This window comes from Micropterus salmoides, unplaced genomic scaffold (assembly GCF_014851395.1).
Source record: "Micropterus salmoides isolate LMB-PRFRI ecotype aquatic unplaced genomic scaffold, ASM1485139v1 Ms_hic_scaffold_10, whole genome shotgun sequence".
In the NCBI taxonomy this organism is placed as follows: domain Eukaryota; kingdom Metazoa; phylum Chordata; class Actinopteri; order Centrarchiformes; family Centrarchidae; genus Micropterus; species Micropterus salmoides.
In genome coordinates, this window is record NW_024040041.1 from 9,015,626 (window position 1) to 9,036,643 (window position 21,018).

Here is a 21,018-nt window from a genome sequence, read left to right on the forward strand (position 1 = left end):
ATTAACTCAGTTTCTGCACAGATACGATCTGCTCCTGCTGTTTGTTGACATCTGCATGATGTTTGCCGACAGCTGCTAGCTAGCGTTACCAACCTGGCATGTAGGGACATACTGACAAGAGTAGAATCCGCAAACTGATCAGTCAACTCCCATGGCTTCACCTCTGGCTACCAGAGAACATGCCTCATCAACAAAGAGAAACCAAAGAGAGCGGGAGACTATGAGGAATACGTTTTCAGTTTATCCCTCCCGCAGATGCGAACATCCGATGCACTACAAGCTAGCCACCTGGACTTGCTGTGCACACATGCCGCAGTTTACAGGACTGTCGTGACTCAAGACAGCTAACGTAGCTAGCCATCAACCATGTTACGTTTCAACTAAAAATAACCTATTGTACATAATAATAAGATATTATATACAACTTGAATTAATCTAATTAATTTGATATATCAACCAGCCCTAAATCTAAAGTATGGTAAGGTCAGTTTTTCTGGACAAGATATGGTCCAGCATGCAGCGTAGTTTTAGCAGACTTTACACAACTAGCCATCTACATAGACTTTGATACAGTGACATTGGTAGCTTTAATGGAGCCATCAAGCGAGATTTTAAGTTACAGTAAGGATTTAACAAAAACTCAATGTAAGCTGCAGTAGAGAAATGTGTCACCCAAAATAGAGAGCCGTACCATAAATGTTACAGTGGACAGTGTGACTGGTGGAGTGTCACCTTTAAAGTGCATTCCCACATGAAACTAACCCCCCCACCCCCAACCCTCCTCTTACACACTTGTAGTTACTACTGCCGTCCTGCATTTGGCACCATTCTCTTTGAAGAGGAATAATGTGTTTAGCTTACATCTGCTCTAGCCTGCGGGGGGGGGGGGGGCACATGAACAACAAAATATACCTCTCCTACAAACAACTAGAGGTGTAGGTTATTGTAGCTTTTCAGACATTGACCAAATAAAGAAAGCTGGTGAAGTGAAGTACAAACAGCGCAGTGACTGCTATGACTATCCTATGAATCGGTCAAATGCAGGGTTGTTGTTATGCATTCATTAACAGCAACTATGTGCGTCTGAGTGTGCCATAAGATAGGGGGTTAGTAAAGCATTCTCAACTAGCAACAACTGGTACGTGCCCGCGTCCGTGTGTGTGTGTGTGTGTGTGTGTGTGTGTGTGTGTGTGTGTGTGTGTGTGTGTGTGTGTGTGTGTGTGTGCAGAAACAACTGTGCCTTGGCACCTGTCTCCTTCAATCCAGTGACAGATGAAGTTTAAACGGCATGGACAGCTTGGATGACAACGTTGAATAGCTTGACAGATCTCAGCCTCCATTCTCTGTGCACATGACGTGACATGACACACACACAAAATATAACATGACACTGTGTGCAGTCAGCATGGCGGGAGCATGCATGAACAACTGTACATGTGCGGTCCGCATGCATCTCCCTGCCACCTCCCCCATTACGGCCCAAAGGAACCCAAGACCAGAGCGCAGGACAAGCTAGAACAGAGCCAGGGAACAGCTCTCATCCTCAGGCGGTGTCTCAGCTTAAGTAGCACAGACACGCCCACCATATGTTAAGAGCAACCTACCACACATCAACTGTATAAACATTATATCCTACGATGTTAAGTAGCTACCTTATTATAGTCACAAAATGTTCATTCAGAAATCCTTGCATGAGCATACAATCTGACTGATGTCTCTCGGTTGTCTCCACTCCAGTGACCCAAGATAATGAACTATTAGCATGATTTCTTACAGAAGATTTAAAGACAGTTGAGCAGAAAGAGTTAAAAAGTGAAAAGAGCGGAGGGACAAGCCCTGCTGTTAGCCTGATGCCCTGCCAACTATCTGACAAAGGCCTCACCTGGGCCAAGACACAGCAAACCAAAACGGGCCACAACATAAACAGCACACCAATTACAGTCTCACCAAGCCAAACTAAACTAATGAAAATAAATCATTAATATTCTCTCTTGTTTTTCCAGTTCTGATCTTGCAGTTCTCAACATGTGCACCACCTTGTTTACAGATAGCAGCTCAGCTTAAGAAGTGAACTTACCGGCAGCATTGCTGGGTAGTACAGCCCCATCATTGTCTGATCTAGAGGAACAACTGCTGACCAGCTCTCCACTTTTCCGTTCCTTCTCCTCTGCCCTTCCCTCCGTGTCTCTGTTTCTCCTCCTGTTCCTCCTTTTCTCTGGCTGTGCTCTAAGACCATGAGCTGACAATGGCTTCAGTCCACGTCTGTCTCACACATTCAAATTCTCCCTCGTTCACTCCCTCTTCCTCTTCCTTCCCTTTGCCGACGTCCCTTCTTCCACTTCTCCAGCACGCAAGCCTCGTCTGCCTGTCACTGCTCTGCCTCTCTTTTCTTCGTCTCCCCGGCCCCGCTGCTCTGATCCCCCTCGGGCCTTTCTGTCTCTCTCCTCCTGACAGCCTGAGTCTCTTCTCGCGTCCTTTCTCTCTCTTCTCTTTGCTCTGCGTCTGTCATTCACACACACACACACACACACTCGTGTTACACGTCCTGCTGCTCCCCCTTGCTTCCTCTTGTTCCCGCCCCTCTTTTAAAACTTTCCCTCCCTCTCAGCCTCAAACCCTCCTATCCATCAAGGCATCCATCCTTCCATGTAGCTATCTAACCCTGTGTCTAGATGGAGAAAGCTGTTGTTGCTGCCTCCTCAAAACCCCTGGAGAGAGAAAAGGAACAGGAAGGAAGAAGATGCTGTCTTCTATCCACGCACTGGCTGCCTGAGAGTACAGAACACGAACGCGACCCCCACTGCATTGCAGCTTTTTTTTGATGATTTATTTATTGCGTGGCAGGCTGTCAGCTCCAAAAAGCAGCGGTAGGTAGGCCAGTCGGTAGACAGCTAGGTAGCTGGCTGCGTGGGTAGGCTCCTAGATCACCATCTCTCTGCTGCAGCTGCCTTCATCACACAGATGGAAGTCTCACAAAACTGAGGGAGCGCCAGCCCCAGATTCCAGTATCTAAACCTCAACCTGAACATGAATCTGTCTTACGCTGCATTGCGCCTTTTTCTTCTGGCTCGGGCTCAGTAACCTCACTTCCCACCACAGTATTGTTCTAAGGCGCTTAATTTGCAGAGATGAGAATGCAGTTCCTTGCACCGCATTTTCATATGGGGAGGGACTCAACTCTGCGGAAAAAAAGCCCTGATGCCAAGCTTTCAGACATCTGCTGAGTCTGGCTAGAACTGGGTCCGCAGGGATGAAGGGAGGGCAAGATAAGTGATTGGAAGTGGCGGGGGGAAAAGGGGCAAACGAAGGGAAGTGGGCTGGAATGGGGTGCAGTGGGTGCGAGTGAGAGATAACGGGATAGAGAGATAAATGGATAAACGGGCTGGGTGGAAAAAAAGAGCGAGGGATGACAGGATTAGGGGCTGTAAGTGAAGAGGATGAGAGGATGAATAGGGGATGATCTGAGGATTAAGCTCACAGACTGAACACGGTGATAAACACATGCAGTCACACACAAACACATGGACATAACGTACACAAAGATGTGCTGTGATCATATTCATGCTGCTGCACCTTGGTTGGCACACAGGCACACAAGGACTTAAAACAAAGGGCTATATCCATCCCACACTCATCTGCTAATTCAAACAAAGGTCTGCGCCTTCAAATAGCATCTACAGCTAATCAATAGCTCAGGCTAAACTTTTCTATAGGAATAATCAAGAATCTTTGGAGGAGAATTGCAATCATCCAAGGAAAGGTTATGACCTGCAATTACATTTTAAAACAATATTGCTAAATGAAAAAATGCTTAGCTGTGTAGCCTCTCTGGCTTGTTTTTGTGTGTATGTTAGCCCTCATCATACTGCGACCTAAACAGCAGGAGACTGACATGTATTCCCCCATGGGTCAGAATTCTCTCTCTCACACACACACACACACACACACACACACCTCTCACTGTGTGCAGCAGCAGGCACCCACAGGAGCCTGTCACCGTTTAACACACTCATATTGACACAAGCAGACCTACAGGCACTTCAAACACGCGTGCATAACATTAGAGAGAGAGAGAATTACCAAGACAAATGTACTGCAGCAATGAACAAGCCAATCCAGCTAAGCTAGGCTTGGCTAGCTGCATTTGCATGATAACCAGCAAGCTAGTGTGCTGGAGACTCCTAATGTGTGTGCTCAAGGGCAGAATGCATTAGCAGGGAAGAGTTTTAAATCATTTATAAAACAAATGCAGCAGCGTGCGTAGGCTCTGAATTTAACAGATGACAGATCACAAGTGTTCTCTGTACAGGTATTTGTCTTACAAGCAGATGAAGGAAGGCAAGGGCCAAGACTGGAATATGAGTCTACTCTCGCTCTGCGGCTGACTATTGTATGATTTTGTGCCCTGCAGGCAAGCCATCTTAAATAACATGCTTCCATTTCTGTTTCACCTCTGCTCCACTTCTCTGTCTCATCCCATCATTCCTTTTTTGCCTATGAGCTCTTTCACAGTTTTTTTTGTTGTCAGGTCAACACCTAAATAGAAATAACTGAATACTGGACACAAGAGAAGGGAAGATGAAATCTTCATACAATTAACCAGAACAACAAATTCTCTTTAAGTCTTTCTCTCAGAGAAATGTATTCCCGAGAAAGGAGATACCAGTGGGAGAGCAGGATTGGAGAGTCAAGCAGAGTAAGACAAAAATAAGACTACATGAGAGGGGATGAGGCCTATGAGAAACTCCCATGTTGTGAGATGTGGGGAGGGAGGACGGGGGCTCACAGACCAACACCCCCCTCCTGTGGCACTGCCAGAGAGCTGCACATCCAAAAACACGAGCAAGAAACGCACGCACAAACAGAGACAAAGGTGCACGCACACGTTCAAGCTCTCAGATACAGAGGCCTTTCTCATAAGCATACTCAAATGGGGTTTGTGCGTGCACACACACACACACACACACACACGGGTTCTGAGCTGGTTTGAGCCGCTCAATGTGCACTGCTGCTTGGAGGTAGATAAGAAAATATTCAGCTACCCCACCGCTGCGCCGCACACATAAGGCACTCATTACTGAGAGCAATATGCATGGAGAGACACTAAGAATGAGAAGGAGACGGATAGAGGCATAAAAAGAGAGAAAGTGCGAGAGGATAGGAACGGTATTGTGAGACAGTGCTGCACGCAGAGTGTGCAGAGCTTAGTTTAGAGGAGGTGATAGCATAATTTCTCTCGGGTCGAGCCTTTGAAAGAGAAGCTCAGTCGCTACCGGTTTCCCTTTCATCAACTCTTCTCACAGCTGTCATCTATACACTGTCATAGGTTGTAGTAGAAGAAAAATAAAAAGTGCCCCACGCAGAACCTGCTATGGGACAAGATGGACGACAACAGCAGGTTCCCCTGGCCACCAAGAATCAAGAGGTGGTTTCTAAAAGGATGTTGATTATACTGTATACAAAAAACTTTTTTCCCCCCAAACTTGTCTTCCACATCAGAGGATACAGTCTTTTATATCCCACGAGAAAAAAACTGATTGAGCAGCATTTGATTTATGGTTGTTCAAAGAGGCCTTGGTTGGTTAAAGATTTGCATATCTCAGGTGACTCAAGGATGCTGCATTACATTATGTTTTTGTTATTTATTGTTCCAGAAATTTGCAAGCAGTCGCTAATCTCTTACCTGACTGTGAGGTGGGTATCCATGGAAACCGGGATTTAAAGGCTCATTGTTCTGCAAGAGACAACAGGAGGGGAGAGATCGGTTTAAGTGGCTGGGCTTTTGAAAAATGAGTGGATGCAGCATGACATGAAACTTTTACATTTCGGGTGAAATGCACTCTCAGACACAAATCTCCATCTAGCTAGTTTTCAGACTAAAAATAATAAAAATTATGTCTCCCATTATTGTCACAACATGTCTCTATAATTTAAAAGCACAACCCACAACAAACCATTTTTAAAATCTTAAACAATATCTAAACTTTAGTAGAGTGCTACTATGCTCAGTAACAGAACGAAGTTCAAACCGGGACAGAAGACACTTCCCCGCGGGACAAACACAGAGGAGTGAATTAAGTTAACAGTTAACAGTCACCGTGACTGGTGAACCATTACCGCAGTGCTCATATCCAGCCGGACTAACCAATCAAAATCCACTAGCAGAGGGTGAGCCCCCCCATCCCTCATCGACCCTGCCCCAGAAACCAGTGTTGTGGTTAATTGCTCAGTAATTACTTTTAATTAGATTATCTCTGTCTCTCTTCCTCTCTTTTCTCTCTGACTATGATTTTCTCCTCCGTGTCATTTTGCCCCGGCAAGAGCAGCCATTATTTGGTGCAGAGCAAGGTGAGGAGGGAGAGGAGGGGGGAGAATAGACAGAAAGACAAAGAGGGGGAGCAGAAGGAGGACTGGAACAATGGGGAAAGTTAACCAAACGGTGATATTTTGACAGCAGTGAGAGAGAGAGAGAGATGACACCAGCACAGTCTAGCCTGCTGGCATGCCTCGCAGAGAAAACATGACCGCCTAGCGAGACTCATGCTGAGGCATGAGGGAAGAGGGGGCGGTGGGGAGGAGAGAAGGTCTGAGGGGGTAAAAGAAAGAAAGATGTGTGTGTGTGTGTGTGTGTGCATATATGTATGTGTTGGGGGATGGGATGGTAGTCTTCAGAACTGCTGATGTTTTCATTACATTTAATCTTCAGGACAGAGGAGCAGACAGAGTGTTTGAAATGTGCTGCCCCTCGGCCTGGACGCTCAGGAAACAGCTTGAGTGTGGGCCGTGTGATGCCACAGTGATGAGAAGGGCAGATTTGGCTTCTGAAGAGTGTCAACAGAGTTAACCTGCTGGCCGTGACCTCGAGCTGCCTCCTGCGAGAATCACCTCTTGATAGCATTTATCCAGCCAATCAAAGGCAAGCATCAGAGACAGAGGGGTGCGGTGACAGCAAGACTGACACGCTGTTTGTACAAACATTCAGATGAACAGCTAATAAAGCTGTCCCAGAAGAGCTAGCTTACACAGTACAACTATTTGTGAGACTGGGGCTTGGACATATGTTGGCTAAGACCAAAAACAGATGTGGCGATGATGTATGGATGAGTGGAGAAGAGGAAGAATCTTCTAGACGGAGTGGGATAGAGGGAGGCCAAGGGGGAATGACGGTATGAGGTTTTTCTAAAAAAAATGGCCCAGATGTAAAGAATGAGTTCGAATGAAAAAGAAAAATTTTCCTTTTGATGCATGGGCAGTAAACTCTGACTCTGTGTGTGTTTGTGTTCAGACTCGGGCCCGTCCTCCCTTTCCCCTGTCTGAAACAGCCCTTTCTTTGTCTCCACTCTCCACTTCCTGTTTCATCTGGAACCAATTTCCCCCTCGTGCCTCGTCCCCAGGGGGAACACTCTCCTTGGTGCGCCACATTTACAGGAGAATGGACAGACTTATATTCAGTGACTGTGTGAAAAGCTGCTGGTTCTCACCACGGCACATATAGAAATGTAGTATAACGAGGCTGTTCAGAATCTCCTGTCTGGAAAGCCTTGGGCAATGTCGGGCAACAGGAATGAGAAAACGCTGTATTTTAAATAAAAAGAGATTCATGTTGGGAGCTCCCAACACTGTGCTACATTTCAACTAGGACTGAACTGATATTAGGGTTTCAGACCACACAATACTGGATCTTAACTTTGTATTTGTGCTATATTCATTCAGTGGTGGTGGACCACCAAAGCAGCTGACGAAATGTGATAATTTTGTCCCATTACTTCAAAATAATTCAAGGTGACTGAATGTTAACGATCTGCTTATTTTAAATCACATTTGCAGTTAACACTAAAGTAAGGATGAAGGCGCTGCACTAGCTACAAAAACTGGGAAGAAAACTGGAATGTCTAAAAGAACATTATACCATCAAATTATAGTCACTGGACAGTGTGGAAAGAAAAAAGGAGGAGGAGGAGTTTATGTAGAAGAACAGGAGGAGGGAGAGAGGGTAGAGTTTAGCAACATCTGGAATCAATCTGTCTGCAAGAGGAGAGGGAGGGAGCAGGGAGTACGGATGGGGGAAGGAGAAAAAAGAAAGAATAGAATAAGATGAAAATAAGGGCAGAGACAGACACACACAGGAGGAGGAGGAATGCGGGGAATAAGACGGCCAAAGCCAAGAAAGGGGAGAAAAATATAAAGCAGTAAAGCATTTGCGAACGGAGACAATGAGTCATAAATGAAGAATGCCATGTGATTTATATTTTCTTAAGGGGTGGGGGAACGGCTTGGGGGTCTGAACATGATACCTAGTTTTTCAGAGACTATTGTGTACTCTTACTCACTAAAGCACACACACAAAGACACACTCTTTTAGCCTTACATATCTGCGTGTCTTGAAAAGGTACACAAAAGGCACGCACATTTATGCCTGCCATACTTTAAAATAAATAAAAATGAACTCAGCGTGCAGCACTAAGCGTGTCCACGTTGAAAGCCAGGGCGTTTCGCACAGTACTTTTGCAAGTTTCCATTAATTTAATGGCATATAGTTTGTGAGCGAGGAGGAGCTTTGAAGGCGCCGGCTGGCTGACTGTGTGAGCTTCAGACTGCACTGGCAGGGATCAGCAAAAAAAAACCAGTCACACGCACACATAAACACACTCTCTCTCTCTCTCTCTTTGTGTCCCCCGCTCCGACTCTGTGGAGGGCTAAACTAAAGGGCGTCTCTCTTGTTTATTTTCTCTCTCTCTGACATGCTATTTTAGGAGAAGGAAAGAAGTTGGGGAGTTGCTGGAGCAAACGGGTAAGAGACGGGGAAGAAAAAGGAGGAGCAGAGGTGAAGGAAGGCAAAACCACATGAGGTCAACAGATGGTGAGAGGGGAGGGGGACAGAGGGAGGAGGGGAGCGGGGTAATTAAGGGGGCTGCTGCAGGCATCCAGTGATCCCTAACAGAACAGCCTGAGGAGGTGGACTGCCCCAATGTTTGGCTTTCTTACGGCCTCAATCATATCACCAAATGTAAGAAAAATCCTGCCTGCAACCACCAGCACATGATTACCCAAAAGCTTTTAAAATGCCACACAAATGACTGCAGAGTACTATGGTTCTGACAAAGTCCTGCATTTTACATAAGGTGTGATGGAGATTTACAAGCCAGAAACAGTACTTTTAAATGGCCTCACAAACATCACAGGGTGTGAGACGCGGTAAACCAATCATTCACCAAGTGACGCCTGCAGGGGATTCTTTGCAATCTTTGCCCCAATATCACCAGAAACCTCAAAACTCAATGACGTCAACAAATCATAAGTGAGCCGCAAAAAACGAGCCACACTGAGAGGATCAAGAAGAGCCACTGTAAAATGCAGAAACTGAAGGAGAAGGTATTAACACAACGGGCCGGAGGGCAACGGGCAGAAAAGTGATGGATGAGCTTTGTCAATGCGATATGCTCCAAAAGGCATATCAAAGCCAAATGACGAGGCTAAGAATGACAAATGCAATTGAGATAGTCGATATTCTGGGACATAAAGACAGACAAAGACAACCAACAGGGACGGTAGTTTGCCAAGAGTTATTGTCTCCCTTAAAACGGAAGGCTTCTGACTGCACTTTTTTTCAGACCACGCAGAACAAAATGTGGCAACAGAATATGATAGCTACAGCTTCCCATTTTTGTTTTGCTTTTCTTATTTGTATTTTTTAATAACAGTTTGTTCTTTCTAAAAAGTGTCCTAGAACACTCTCGTATGAACCAAGGTTATTATCGTTAATGAAGAATAAAGAATGAAATAACGAAAACTAGAAGTGAAAAAACATTGTCATTAACTGATATAAAAATAAAAACGAGGCTTTACAAAAACACGATAAACTAAAACTGTATTTTAGGTTTGCAAAACTAACTAAAATAAACTAAAATGAAAGAGTAAATGTTCTTAGTTTTAATTTTTTTATTTATTTCATATGACCTAAATAAGCCTACATTTCCAGGGGTTATGAAGCCGGTGGAACTGGCCGGATCGGCAGTTCAGGGGTGCGCGCAGGGATTAGTCGATAGGCACCTGCTTGTGAGCCGTGGGTGTGTTATGATTTTGTCCTCCGCATGAAGAACTGGCACGCTGCATGTTGTGTGGCTGTCCTGCCCAAGAGAGCCCAGGGTCAGGGCGGCGTCTGGCCGCAGCGTAGCAGGTGGCGACCGCTGTTACGAGGAGAGCCCCATGTAACGTTATGGGTAGGCTAACTTAGTCGGGGAGACCCAGGTAGGGATCGGCTGCGTAGTCAGTATGATTTGAACATGTTTTCTATTATCTTTTATACATACATGTGTCTAAAATAATATGAATAAAACAACTGTGTAAAGTTGTGTTTAGTTTGGGTTGCGGGCAGTGAGTCCCTGTCTTGGTGGTTTTCTTTTCCTTGTTTAGTTCTGATGGTGTGGCTTAGTTTATTAGTGTGGAATAAACTCGCCCCTTACCCCATTGATTGTGAGCTCTTGCACCGGTTATTATATTTACTGCAAGGGGGGCCTCCACTATCTTCCGATGTCTTAGCTGTCCATCAATTGTATTTCACCTCCATTTATTGTATTTCACCCATTTAACCGAGAATGATAGAGCTAGAGACTGATGTAATGAATTTCTTGGGACCACTGGGTAGTAGGATTAGGGTAGTTTGCTCTTAGGGTTTTCTGTATGTAGGTTAGAAATTATACGTTCGATAACATGTGCTTCATTTATTTGTAGTATTTATTTAGATGATGTGTTAGTACTTCAAATATATACATTTGCTTATTGTTTGGGCCCCTATGTACCAGCTTCAGATAGCTTAAAATAGGGTGTCCTTTTTCACATACTTGCATTATTTCTAAGGATTATACTTGTATTTTAGTGTTTTGTGAAAAAACTTGACTTTGGCATCCTGCAGCGACAACGACTTAAACTAACACTGAAACTAATTAAAACTAAATTGGAATTCAAAACAAAAATTCAAAACAAAATATATAAAAAAAAAACTAATGAAAAACTATAATAACCTTGAAATGAACTGGATACAAGTTATTTTTTCCAATCCGACAGTAACAAAACCTGTGGCTCCGGGCTGTTTGCTGGATGGATTTATTTCTCACCGTCTCCTATTCGCAGACTGTGTGGCCTGCTATTAACAACAGGTGACCTGGAGTTGAGAACTATGCAGGTGTTGATGTGTGGACCCTCTTCATAGTTACATATAGGTGCATGCAATAGCACACAATCGCCTCTGCTTGGGCCTGCTTGGGCCATTCTGTTGTGTTGTTGTGTTGTTGTGATTTAACAAACACTACTGAAGTCAGTAGTGTTTGTTAAATCACAAATTGCACATTAGTCCTTGCCTCGACTTTTATCACAAACGTGAACAATTTGAAGGTTATGATTGTAAATATATATGTACACAACACTTAACTAATTATGCACGACATCCACGCATGTGGTAGCACCATTATGTCTGTTGAAGTGTCAGTTTAAGCAAAAATTAAGTATTAGAAATAGGGATGCAGCGAAATTAAAATTCTTGGCCGAAGCCGAACACAATGAAAAAATTTGCAGAATACCGAATACCTAACAAGAACATTCACGTTTTTTCCATTTATTTTGCATTTTTTGTTACCATTTTATAAATTAAATAGTCAAAATGTGCTTTCTACTCAGTGTTTCCCACAGGATTTGGAGAGACTATAGTGGGTGGGTCCGAGGCCCAAGGGGGTCTGGTACAGTAAATTACATGTGTCCATTTACTTTTAATGGAAACATGTAATATGTTTTATACTTTCTGTGAATATAATCCAATTAATCTTATTTCCATACTGTATAGACACCTTATTTTGAAAACCGGACATTGTCACATGTGTATCCTCATGCTAAATTCATCAGGTCAGACCCAATTTTATAAATTCTGTTGTATGTGGTTCTCGTATGGCGTAACATGAAGACTACACAGCCGCTCTTCAGGTAGGACTCTCATACTGCAACACTTGTCTTTTTAAGGAAAGAAAATGACAGGATAAAGTCGCTAACCTGCCTGTCAGCTGGTCCGTTTCAGTGGATTTACCATAAAGGCTTTAATGTGTGTGCACTCCAAATTTAGGTGCGGCTAGTTTATTAGCCTTCTCAAAAACGAGTAACAAAAACACTCAAAGGGGGTCAGACCGTTTGTTGACTTTTCTAAGAAGTCAGCCACAGATGGAGTGGATGTGCTAGGAGACAATTCAGCAGCGAACACCAAAGGTGCTTTTTTGCCATTTTCGGCAGATTAATTTCAGTGGCCAAACATACAGTGCATCCCTAATTAGAAATAAAAAATAAAAAAAACACTGCTATTGCAATTGTGAAACCTGGTCTATTACCACCATCCTATTAATATTGTAGTCCTGAGTGAACACAGATGTATTGTGGTTTCATTGCTTTATTTTGCATATGTATGCATACGGCAGTTAAGTAGCCAGATCTAAAACTAAGCTTGAAAGAACTACAAAATACAGCTCAATATAGCGCCTTTGTACGTGTAAGTAATTTGCCATAAATGGAATTAATATCTTAATCTGTGATGTTTAACTTCAATGCCAGTAATTAATCATTAACTACAAGTGCTTTATTTCCAGTAGAAACCTCTTATAGTGATGACGGCTGTCAGAGTCATACTGATCACTATAAGCAGATGATTATTATAACCAAATTTTTTTTCTTTTTTCTTATTTCTCATGCTTATTTCTCATGTATTTCTAATTGACAATTGCAAAGTACTGAAACAGCTTTGCTATTTACTGAATTTACTGTTTCAAAATACCGTGCAGCTGTTTCAAATTAATAATAGTAGTACAAATTAAATTACAGTGTTATGTATACCGGTTATTTAAATACACTATAGAGTAATACAGTACTGTATACAGAACATAGCTATAATTAATCTATAGCCAAAAACTGTAAAGTCAATAGTGCAAATAGGCTACTGATCTACAGCTTGGTGGTGGTTTCAGTTCATTTCTACACTTTTAACCCCGCTAGTATAGCACAGGTCTCCCCCCCTGACAGTTTTAGCTGGGAGAAGTGTGCAAGCAGTGAGTTTGCTACACTATACAAGCTCAGTTAGCTTGAGAACCCGCTGTAGCTTGGACATCCCCGGAGTCAGAGTCCTGTATGGTGCCTCGGTACTGTATTCCCTGTCATCAAACTGGCCTCTCTTGCTCTCGGAGGCTGCGTTTGGTCCCGGTCCGGCAGTGCTCACTAAGAGGCTGCTGAGCCCGGTTCCCTTGCCCGCTCACCGTCTCCAGTTCTGGTCAGCTAATAGGACCGCTAAGTTAGCTGCATGGCTAATTGAGCTAACAGCAGTTATGACCTGATATGGGATATGCTGCCCACTATTTGTTTGGTATGAATTTGACAGGTGGAGAGCAGCCTTAATTCTTACACATTGAACCTTTAATGGTGCGTTCACACTGAAAGTGAATCCAGCGTTTAGCGCGGCTTCATTAGATATAAAGTCAACGCAAAGATGTGAATTCATGCGAATTCGCTCCAGGCAGTGCGGAAGATGCGTTTGTTTTGACATTCGCTGGTTTGCTCCAGTTCAAATTTTTCAACTGAGCGAGAAATTCTCATGACGCTATGTTGCGAAAGCCTATCAGCAGTGAGAGCGGACGTCTCCGACGGCTTCAGAGTGTTGTTCGGAGAGGACCAGAGAGAGCGGGGCAGTGACATGCCGCTGGCTGATGGAGAGCTGCTAAACTACGGGGAAGTGTAGAAGAACGAGCCGGGAGGAGTGCTGCAGCTTTTGGACAAATAAACACCCGTAGTTGGTCCGGATTATGCTCTGGCAACTATGCCGTTAACTTGCGGGAGGAGCTCGGAGTTAACTGCTTCTGTTAAATTAGCTTTTTACTTTAGTTTTTGGGATTACAACGTTGTCTTCACTCACGCTTCTCAGCAGCAAGCTTCAGTGCATTTCCGGTTCCACTGTTGTTGTTAGCGTCAGTTGGCACCCAGAGCACTGTTGAACTACTACTTCATATTTATATAAAAACTGGACATTGCTTGGAGAAATGGAAGCGAGGAAGTTGAACTACCTGGTCAGTTTAGAAAATGTGTGTCTGTAACTTTATTCCAGCTATTGTTGTAAGCTAGTATAGCCCTAATCGATCTGAACTCCATTCAGAAGACCAACATTTTAGAAGTTGTTGTCATGTGGTCTTGCTGACAGACCTGACAAAGCATGAATTCATATGTTTAACAAATCGGCATCATATTGTAGTTATTTCGGCATCAGTTTGATCCGTTTATTGCAATTAAATCACAGCAAAATGTTTACTTTGGGTTCATACAGCTGTAATTGCGGGTTGTTTATTTGCGTTATCGTGTTGTGTGTGAACACTTGGCAGTTGTCCAGTGATAAATCCCGCACGAGGAAAGCATTGCGAGGATTGAATTTGCGTTGTTTGTGAACACACCTTAAGAGTTTGAGTTCAGTGAAAAGTGAGAAGCTGTCTGTACATTTTTCCCCCCTGTAACTTGCACCAATATGCTGCACGGGCTGCTTCATTGTTTTCCGTCGGATCTAATTATTTCAGTTTGTCGTGGAATAGCCTGTAGTGAACCACAGGCATGTATTATGTTACAATGCTTAATGAATTAAACTAGAACACACATAAACGTGAGGTTTTCAGATTCTCAGTAGTGTAAGTAACTAATTTAATAATGTGTCACATCAGTACTCAGCATCAACTGATCCTCCTGGTACTCTGATGTGTATTAGGCATGGCTGAAGTCTGATCTTAAAAAAGGACAAAGCATCACACACAACTTAATGTGTATATGTATATATCACAACTGAATTTTCATTATTCATGACACTGTGGCAGCTGTGACAATACTGTGGCAGTGCATCACAAATGACCCCATGTAAGGGAAACACTGAATTGACATTTCACTCTGTGTGGCTGGAGATGGGAGCACATATGACAGTTTGGGGGCAGCCTTGGGGAGGAGGCTTGTAGGGTAGGGTGGGGGAGCGGTGACATGATGACCATAAAGGGAGAGTTAACATGCGAGTGTCATGTTAAGGAGCTGAAACCGGTGTCCTTTACAAGCGTAAAAAGAAGGAGAGAGAGATCTGTTCTATTTTCTTCTATTGTGAACGGTGCCTTTCCTCTGTTTTCTCCAATCTGGTTATTCTTTTGTGCTTTCGCAATAGATCTGTTGCACCTGTGCCAATAAACATAGTGAATTAAATTGGAGAGAGAAAGAGAGAGCGAGTATGAGTTGAGCAACTTTGTCTGGGGAATTTTTAGATTATCTGTGCCAGTTCAAAAGTCAAGGGTGACTTCACCGCTGTGCAGTGGCTCAAAGTTTAACAGCAATCATTAAACAGCAGTAGAGAGCATAACGTGAGACTAGGTAGGATTGGGTACAACCCTCTGTTACAAATATTACCACACAACCTGACCCACCTCCTCTACCTCTCCGTAACCCTGTCCCCCTTCTATGGAGGTTTCTTCCTTTCGGTTAATAATTTAGGCTGCTCTCCGGGCACGTGCAGGCTACTAATATATGCAACCTGTAAATGCAGCAATAGCATTTTATCTTGCTATCTTAGTCAGTGATTAGGAACACCAACCAATGATTTTCATTGTAAACTAACCTACTAATTATTTCTTCTCCTACTAATTAAGTCTGCAGGGTCTAAATCTGCATGCAGTACGAAATGAATGCAACAACATATGTCAAGTTGACAGATTCTAATCATTTTCTATAGAGAGCAGGGGATCCGGCCACACAGAGCACGATGGATAAGCGACAGCAAGTTGACTGACTGTTCGCCATATCAATATTTGCATAAACACGACTCTACCTCAACTTTATGAAAATTAGTTTGTCCAGACCAACAAACAAGGCTCACTGAACTCAGACCAAACTCTAACACTAGGCAGCACTGATCAAATGGGACTCAAGCTTCTGTTACCGAATTGCCCATTTCTCATCACAAATGTTCTCCAGAACATATTTTAGTGCACAGTTTAGCTGTAATAGGAGAACGTTTCTGAAAACAGACGAGCCAAAAACAAGCACTGCCCAACTGGCAGAATATCACCCAACCAGCCGGACATTTGGTGCACTGAGATGCGTTTTCGCCAGAGGCGGTCTGTCTGCAGCTTTAGTCCAAAAAATGTCAACAACAATGACAAATGTCTATCAGAAAGACCAAAGTGGTGTCCTACGGACTGACTAGTCACATTATATTCAAATATACGAAACTAATGAAAGCACATTTTCACATTTATACAACTGTATCCAGCCACTGCTTCATATGTTTACTTAATACATTATTATAGTAATTAATCAATTATTAAATAAAAGTCACTGATTTAGTTTTGACTTTCATAGTAAAAAATTAAAAATAAAATACAGTTTGAGCTTAGATTTAAGGATTTTGAAATGAAAAAAAAAGAATTAGATTAGAAACTACAGATAAAACTATTTATAATTTTGGGTGCAATTTACTTCCACCAACAAGGAAAAATGCAAACAGCTCTCCAGAGAATCCTTTAATGCCTGTTTTTTAAAGCGAGTGGTCGGGAGTTGACTGTTGGCAGCAGCGCATTTCCATTAGCAACCAACCAACTAAATTTCTCATTGGGCTCATGGACAGACTAAAAAAGCTCATGCAAGTGCATTTATTCTACATAAACAAGCAACAATCAGTGTAATGAACACTGCTTGTGGTGAGCTTTCTGAAACCAAAATTCACCACTGATAATAACTTATCTCAGTGACCTGTCCACTCATATCTACCCCCTGGCCTGACCCCCTGCCTTTACTCTGGCCCGTTAAAGCGATCAGTCTGGTTAATGCCCTGTCCTAAATGAGCTTTGATCTCGTTAGCGCGACACAAAGCCTCTTTACTGCCAACGATAGGACAAATCGGCTCTGCGAAACGGAGAGAGAGACGGGCCGAGGGAGAGTTGCAAACTGTACTACAACTGCATCTGAGTGGACCACAGCACTGCCTCGAGGGGAAACATCAATACTACCAACAGAGAGTGCCACAAAGCGATTGAAACAAACAAACATGAGAGGACAGATGTGGAGCTGGGACATGAAATGGATGGATGTTACAATAGATTTGAGTGATGGGAGGTGGGCCGAGAAAGGGGAGAGATAATCAAAGATGGCAGGGGGGAGATGGGACAGCAGAGAGAGAGAGAGAGAGAGAGAGAGAGAGAGAGAGAGAGAGAGAGAGAGAGAGAGAGAGAGAGAGAGAGAGAGGTTAGGGTGGTTCACCTCACTGGCACACTGAAAGCTTGTGATCCAGGAGTCAATTAGCAATCTGGAAATATGCTTGGGGGGAGATAGGAGGGGGAGAAATCAGAGGACAGCTAGAGGGGAATAGGGGGAATAAGGGGGGGTGTGAAGAGGTCTGCTGTTTGTATGGAGCGGGGGAGGAGAGCAGGAGCAACAAACAGGAGAAGAGGCTGCACTCTCATTTAATAATACTGTCCTGATTTATAGTCAGCCCGGCAGGTCAGCAATCTACAACCTCAAGCTCTCAATGGGAATAATATGTTAAGTGTTGTGTGTCATTTGGTTACAGGAGCATCCACTGAACTCATCCTCCCCATCCTGAACACACACACAGCTACACTGAGCGACTGCCTTTCAACCGTCATGACTGACTTGCCCGCATTAGCCCTCTATGTAATTTTCTTTTTTTATTTACCCTTTGCATAAAGTGTTACTCAACTGTTCATCTCCATTCAGAGCCTGTGCTCCTACTTATCTCCCCCAGCAGATCACGTCATTCCAGCCATCCATCACTTTCCTTTGCTCCTGTATCATGATCTCCGATGGATGCAAACTAACAGCTCTGATTTCATACCTGCCGGTATTCTCCACGCTTCCGTCCTTTTTATGTTTCCCTACATCTACCTATCCAGGGCACATCTGTCTCGAATCTCCTTTCTCATCTGTTATCCACACAAAAATTGCATCCGTTCAAACCCCACTATTATTTATCTTTGTCCTCCACCTCCTTGAATCCCTCCTCGCTCAATCCATTGCTCTGTGTTTCTCTCTTTCTATATCACATTCTACTCCGCCATCTATTCATCAACTCACTCTACCTCCCCCATCTCTGCTCCACTCCCTCCCATTTCCAGTGTGACCCCCCCCCCAGTGCCCAGTGATCAATACAACTGATGGGCGGCGGGAATCCTTCCCATGCATGCGCTGTTCATTGTCACATCATTTTTGCCGGCGGACTATAACCTCTCCCCATCATCGACATCCATCCTCTGCGAAGCTTGACGATCACGGCATCACACGGGACCTATTTGTCATTGCAGCAGGTCAGCTGCGCAGCCAATTAAAAGTGTTTTACCAGTTCTCAAGGATTGAGTTACCTGCAGATGACCTCAAACCATGCCCGCCTGCCCTTACACTACTGTTAGTGCCGTTTCCCTGGGCTAAAACACCGGACGTCTGCTAAAATGTTCCCTTGTGCTGTTGGATTATGGACACTTCAAAGCACATTGCGTAGGTGCAAGAATGATGTATAGTGCGTGTGTTTATGAGAAATAAACAGTAACAGATCCAGGGAGATCAAGAGAGTGAAGTGAAACCTGTCCCTCGGCAGTCCCCTGGTTTACCGTAATGTACACAGATTAGCCCTTCAGAAGCAGGAACGGTTGCTGACGCTTTGCTGTCTCAGCAGTCGAGTCATGAAAGCAGGGAAGACCTGTGTTAAGGAGGGGCCCCCTCAACCCTCAAGTCCCCTCACTCCTTCAGCCGACACCAAAAAGGCTCTGTTCTTTGTCTTTCACTGTGGTGACCCCTCCCCCAATCCCTATCTGCCGCTCTCTTTTAACACCTAGCAACAATCAGGGGGGGTATGGAGCATTAATGGCACATGCGGTGTGTATCAGGATTTGATGTGATGACTCACTGCAAACTATCATCACAGGGTCTGAGTAATTTCATCCATGTCATTTTAAAATAAATAAATAACAGTGTGCTTTGCTACAGTGAGCACTGGTTCACTTTCTGTGAGACAGGGATGATGAATGGGTCTGATCTTTGCTGTGCTGCTGTCTGTCATAGCAATGGAGCCTGTATCATATTACCTTTGTCTGGCTTGGTCTTGCTCTCTCACTGAGCAGCTCCAGCAAGCCACATTTTACTAATGTCACACTTTTAGTTCAATTCACAAACCCCTCATTCGGTTTTAATTAAAGGATTTGCCTTTTGCTGCAATGATTCATGATTATGCTGTTGATGAGAGAAAGAGGCCTATCAAAACATTATCATCATTCCCTGCTGGTGCTTAGGAACAAAAGCTCGTGCAGGAGAAAACAGGGGAGGGCAGTTGAGACTTTGTTACAACGCTGCACGCATGGAGCTGAGATGGAGACAAAACGACACAGATGCGAGGAACTGACACTGTACGTGTTTACATTACACTCTTACCTGTCCAATGTCACCAACAACAGTCCCGGTCCCGTCTATCCTTGGTCTTTTGCACTCCGCCCCGGTTAAGTCAGGCAGGGCAGCCGCTGTCTGAGCGTCGGGCTCCGGGTCTCCTCGCTTCATGCCCCGGACAGCTGCTGGACCCCCGACCGCGTTAGCAAGGGGTCCGGCTGCTGTATCAATGTCTCTTTCCCGGTCCATTATTCCCCGACTAACGGGTAGCATTATAGATGCAACGTCGGTCGACATTAACATTGGACGGCAGACAGTCACCAGTCAAAAGTCTGTTTTTACCTTTAATTGCTCCTTCTGATTCGTCCACAGCTCGGTGTTCACAATGGATTTGGCTTTTCCCACAAAGCGTAGACGAGCAATTTTCAACTGGTTTTCATAAATATAGGCAGCTTGTGCTGTGTATTGTCTAACTTGGCGTTAGCTATTCGAGGCAGAACATTATGACCATGCCGGGATTCTGGACAAAGCACATAAAGTATAGGGTTTTTTCCCCAAAAAGTAAAACGACGCCAAACGGTGACCTATTTCAATAAAGATCACACGTCCGACTCTTGGATGCCTGACAAGCTAATTAGCCAGCTAACATTAGCTTGCTAGCATTACATTCCGCTAGCTCTCTTTATAAATGTGGCTCGGGGAGCACACTCCCGCTGCCAATAATAGAAATGTTGGAAATTAGCTACGCGTGATACTTCTCCTTATGCGGGGCCAGCCAGTCCTCTGTGCTCTCGCCGCTGAACGTGTTTTCGCCTTAAAGCCCTCTGTTGTTCCTACCAGCCTTCCTCTTGATTTCAGTTCTTATCACACCGTCCCCTCGCCGTGGTCTGCTATGGATGTGTCTTGGCGTGCGGACTTGGCTTCCGACCGACGAACGCGATTTCCCCTGGTCTGAGTCTGAGGAGGGAGCCCGAGCGCGCTGATCCGCGGTCAGATTTAGATCTACGGACAACTGCCTCAGAGAGAGGACAGTGAGGTGAGGTGGGCTGGTCTGAGGTCTGCGCTTCCTCTGTCTCCTTCTTCTTCTCCCAAATTCCCCCCCCCGGAGCTCCCCCTCCTCCTCTATCGTCACTTCTTTCAATGTTTAGCCGATTTATAAAGAAGATGCTACTATTTTGCTGCTCACAACACCGCCAAAAGATCACTAAATCAAATTAGGCTAAATACCCTATTTCAGAACAATGAAACATAATGAAAGAATAATAAAATATGTATGAAAGGTCCGCAATTAAAACAGACAAAAGGAAATTTTGAAGTATATAAAATAATGGCTGCATTTTACGACAACACTCCAGATGATATTTTCATATGCGGATACATAATGTTACATACATAAGCAGAAAAGTTATAAATGTGGGCTGTTTTTCACATCCAAGGTCTGTAAAGCAGCATCGTAACACATTAGGCTACGTCACGCGTGTCTTCACATTCACAAAAAGACAATGGATTCCCACATCTGGAAATTATATAATGTGTTCGCATGAGAGTGTACATTTTTCAGTTCTTCAGGGCATATCGAAACATAATCAG

At 44.0% G+C, this 21,018-nt stretch overlaps 1 protein-coding gene across 9 annotated transcripts in view; it reads right to left on the reverse strand.

Annotated features, from left to right (window-relative positions):
• Window positions 1-20,490, reverse strand: part of LOC119884059 (RNA binding protein fox-1 homolog 2-like) — a 48,525-nt gene extending 28,035 nt beyond the window's left edge. For 4 of the 9 annotated variants that reach the window (XR_005440928.1, XR_005440926.1, XM_038694558.1 and 1 more), the window contains exons 1-2: window positions 19,477-20,489; window positions 5,684-5,734 (exon numbers count right to left, since the gene is read on the reverse strand). Coding sequence is in view for 6 of the 9 variants with exons in the window: in XM_038694558.1 (XP_038550486.1) it covers window positions 5,684-5,734; window positions 19,477-19,731 (306 nt within the window). In the remaining 3 variants the exon portion in view is untranslated. Of the gene's footprint in view, window positions 1-2,077; window positions 2,488-5,683; window positions 5,735-19,476 lie in introns of those variants that run through there. The other 5 variants (XM_038694544.1, XM_038694536.1, XR_005440927.1 and 2 more) reach the window with 4 other exon arrangements.
• Window positions 20,491-21,018: the final 528 nt, after the last annotated feature.